The 3,231-nt window shown below is 27.6% G+C and overlaps 1 protein-coding gene across 1 annotated transcript; it reads right to left on the reverse strand.

The window, feature by feature from the left end:
* Nucleotides 1-426: 426 nt before the first annotated feature.
* LOC126721990 (replication protein A 70 kDa DNA-binding subunit A-like) lies at nt 427-1,889 on the reverse strand. Its single transcript, XM_050425129.1, has 6 exons — nt 1,833-1,889; nt 1,564-1,734; nt 1,302-1,459; nt 1,090-1,210; nt 774-962; nt 427-663 (listed from the first exon to the last, which is right to left on the reverse strand). Exons 1-6 carry the CDS (start codon nt 1,887-1,889, stop codon nt 493-495), a joined length of 867 nt encoding a protein of 288 aa, XP_050281086.1. The 3' UTR covers nt 427-492.
* Between the last annotated feature and the right edge of the window lie 1,342 nt (nt 1,890-3,231).

Here is a 3,231-nt window from a genome sequence, read left to right on the forward strand (position 1 = left end):
GAGGAAAAGAACTGGAAAGAGAAATTATTTAATTTTTTATATTTCTTAGGTAAAACTCCATAGTGTTTTATTAAGCAATTGAGAAGGAAAAATAGCACAATTGACATTATAAGGGAAATTTTGATGTATTCAAGCAGATATATAACTGATCCAAACAGCCATAGTACAATTACATACACTATATTGACACACATAACTTTTTACTTTACAATAACAGAACAATAGGGGAAAATCTATTTATTTTAATAAAGCAAATCCTGTTGTCTACATTCTTCATTCAGCTTATACACTTTGAAATCAACCATTTTGGGCCATCACAGTGTCTAACATACCAAATTGTGAAATTTAATTACATTTTATAGTAACGTTGTTCTAATTTGTCAGTTTTAGTCAGTACATTCAGTTTACTCTTCTAAAGGCAAAAAAATAAAAATTAACAATACTATGAAATACGTAAAGAGTCCTAGAGTAAGGTAGTATATACAATAGAGTTCAGTTTTTTTTCTTCTTTGTAGCAATTTGCTTAGTACTTTTTTGACATTTTTGAAGCATTTGGAGCGGCATTCTTTCAGGTCTTTGAACAGATGTTTCTCCTATTTCTATTTTTTGATTGGCTGTGTACTTGTCCTTCCTTGATTTTCTTACAATTTCCTCCTTTGTTTCCTGCAATAATTTGCATTGTTATGTATCAGTTAGATATGTAAAGTAGATTATGTGTAGACTAATCTTTGAATCATATAGTAAGCAAGTTGAAGTAAGTATGTTTCAATCACCTGATGTTCTTCAACTTTACTTGAGTCTTTTTGCTTATGTAAAACTTCCATTTCCAAAATTTTTGAGACTGTGTAATTTTCTTTTCCATACTTCAAATTATATTCATCAAGATGCAATTGGAACAAATATTCATTGCCAATTATTTTTTGAATCTCTTTTGGTAAAGTATTCTCATCTAATTTCAACATCTGTATAAACAAAGTATCATTCTATTAGCAATATATATAAATATACATGCAACATTGGTAAGAAAGTATTAAAACTTCAGTTTTCAGAAAATAAATATATAGGACTGACATTTATATATGAAATTACCTCTTCTTGCATCTCTGCAAGTTCTTTTGCAGTTTTAGAAATAATTTTCTCAGCTCCTTTGTCAAACAATATGAATGTGGTTGATCCGGTTTCATCTTGTACTTGGACTTGTATTCTATAGCTGTTTTAGATACAAAGTTGTTAATAGAATGTTATATATAATTTGTGTGTGTTTTAGAATTTACAAATCAAATTTTTTTTTTTTTAATTACCTTGGGACTGCAAATTTTGGCTCATTTTTACAACGTTCACACCATAGAACTCCTTTGACCTGTTTCACTTTTGTCTTGCATATAAAACATGCAACATAATACCATCCATATTTGTTGTTGATATTAATGATTTTGGCATTGCATGTTACCGTCAAGTTCTATAATACAAAGATTAGTCAGTTTATAAAATTATATTTCATTATAAAATACATTGACAGTTAGTAATTACGATAAATTCATGATGTAAGAATATATTTGATACCTTTGCCTCTGAGTTCCATTCCAAGTTCTTTATTTCAGCAACTGTTTTTTTATTATGTAAGGCCAGTTCTGCATCTTGAATTTTAGTGAGTCCCTTTGGCAGTATATCTTTTACGTTTATGTCTTTTGTGCAATGATCCATGTCAGCAATGATCCATGTCAACATCAATATCTAATAATCAAAAGTGAATTGAAAGTATTATTTTCAAATTTTTATGAAGCAATGTTTACAGAATTTATAAATAGAATGTGGCAGAAAGAGAAACAAACCTCTTGATGCATAAAAATCCATATTTGTACCAGGTGAATGCAACATAGAGCAGTCATGAGTTAATGTTGTTCTATCCTTCTTGTTTTTTTTCCTCTTTTCAGCAATGACCATTTTCCTGGATTTCCTCACCTGGGTAAATTTATTCTGTAATATATTTTTTCCTCTTTTTAATCACGCTTGTTTTGCATTTTCCATTTTTTTTTAAACCCAGAAATGAGCTGCAACAAAATCATTTATAATTATTTAAATTTCAGAAAACATGGCAGGTTTATATAAATGAAATATATTACAAATCCTTTATTTAATTAAATATTCCTTCCTCTTGAATTTTATATAAATAAATGGAATTCATGAAACTTTTCACTCACTATTATGTAATCTTCTATTCATAAGATAAATAAATAAAACTAAAGCATCTATAACCACTCAATCCAAAACACTAAGATACACACAATAAAAATAAATAGGTAAACAAAATAAATAAAGCTAACAACAACATTTTAAAAAGCCTCCCAATAAACTGAGTGTAATAGTCTGAGCAGTACAAAAATTAAAAGAAACAAAGACTTATAAGCATTCTAGTAAATTAAAGACATATATCAATAAGGAAATAACAATAAATTTTACATTAAAAACTCAGTAATTAACATTAAAAATAAAAAATTTTACTTACTAAAAATTACAAAATAATTTTACTCCTCGAACATTCTGTTCTTAAACCATCCATCTTACTAAACGTAAAGACAATCAGAAAAGAAAAGTGAGATAAACGAAGAACCCAAGAAATGGCTCTAACAACCATATATAAAAGAAAAGCCAATAGGAAATAACAAAATGCTATTCTAAATAAGAACCAAGTAAAAGCATTGTTAAATATTATGTGTAAATAATTAAAGATTATAACTTGAGGCCAAAACATTGAATGAAAGAGAATAGATGTCCGGATTTTAATTCAATTTCAAATAACAAAAAATAACGTTGAGGATGTGAAATAAGAACTGAAATTAATGATTACATAATCATCACAAATAGAAATTCAAATCCTTCAAAACTAACATAATGTAATCATTGAGCTGCACTGAATAGTAAAATACCCAAAAAACTGATCCACATATCTTAAGAAATAGGATTGGATGATTTGCAAGTTTTGGCAAGTAACAAAAAATTATTTTGGTCCTTCGGGAATTTTAATCAAACAATCTGGACTCAAAAGAGAGTTTATCAATTAGGAACAGCTACCAAGTTAAATTCAGATCCAAATCCCGTTGAACAAATGTTACCCATTTACTAAGACACAAAAAAAATATATAAATACATGCTTACTAATTTCTTCTTCATCAACTGCTTTCGTTATAGTTTTTTTGTAACATAGACTTTTATCTATAATGAAAACATATA

This window comes from Quercus robur, chromosome 4 (assembly GCF_932294415.1).
Source record: "Quercus robur chromosome 4, dhQueRobu3.1, whole genome shotgun sequence".
NCBI lineage: Eukaryota > Viridiplantae > Streptophyta > Magnoliopsida > Fagales > Fagaceae > Quercus > Quercus robur.

Bases quoted from the DNA above. Each gene is read 5' to 3' on its own strand.
- LOC126721990 (XM_050425129.1), bottom strand. From the start codon at position 1,889: ATGACTGCTCTATGTTGCATTCACCTGGTACAAATATGGATTTTTATG. The intron at 1,460-1,563 runs GTATCAAATATA...TTTGTATTATAG, and splicing joins AATGGAACTCAGAGGCAAAG to AACTTGACGGTAACATGCAA. The intron at 1,211-1,301 runs GTAATTAAAAAA...TATCTAAAACAG, and splicing joins CCAAAATTTGCAGTCCCAAG to CTATAGAATACAAGTCCAAG.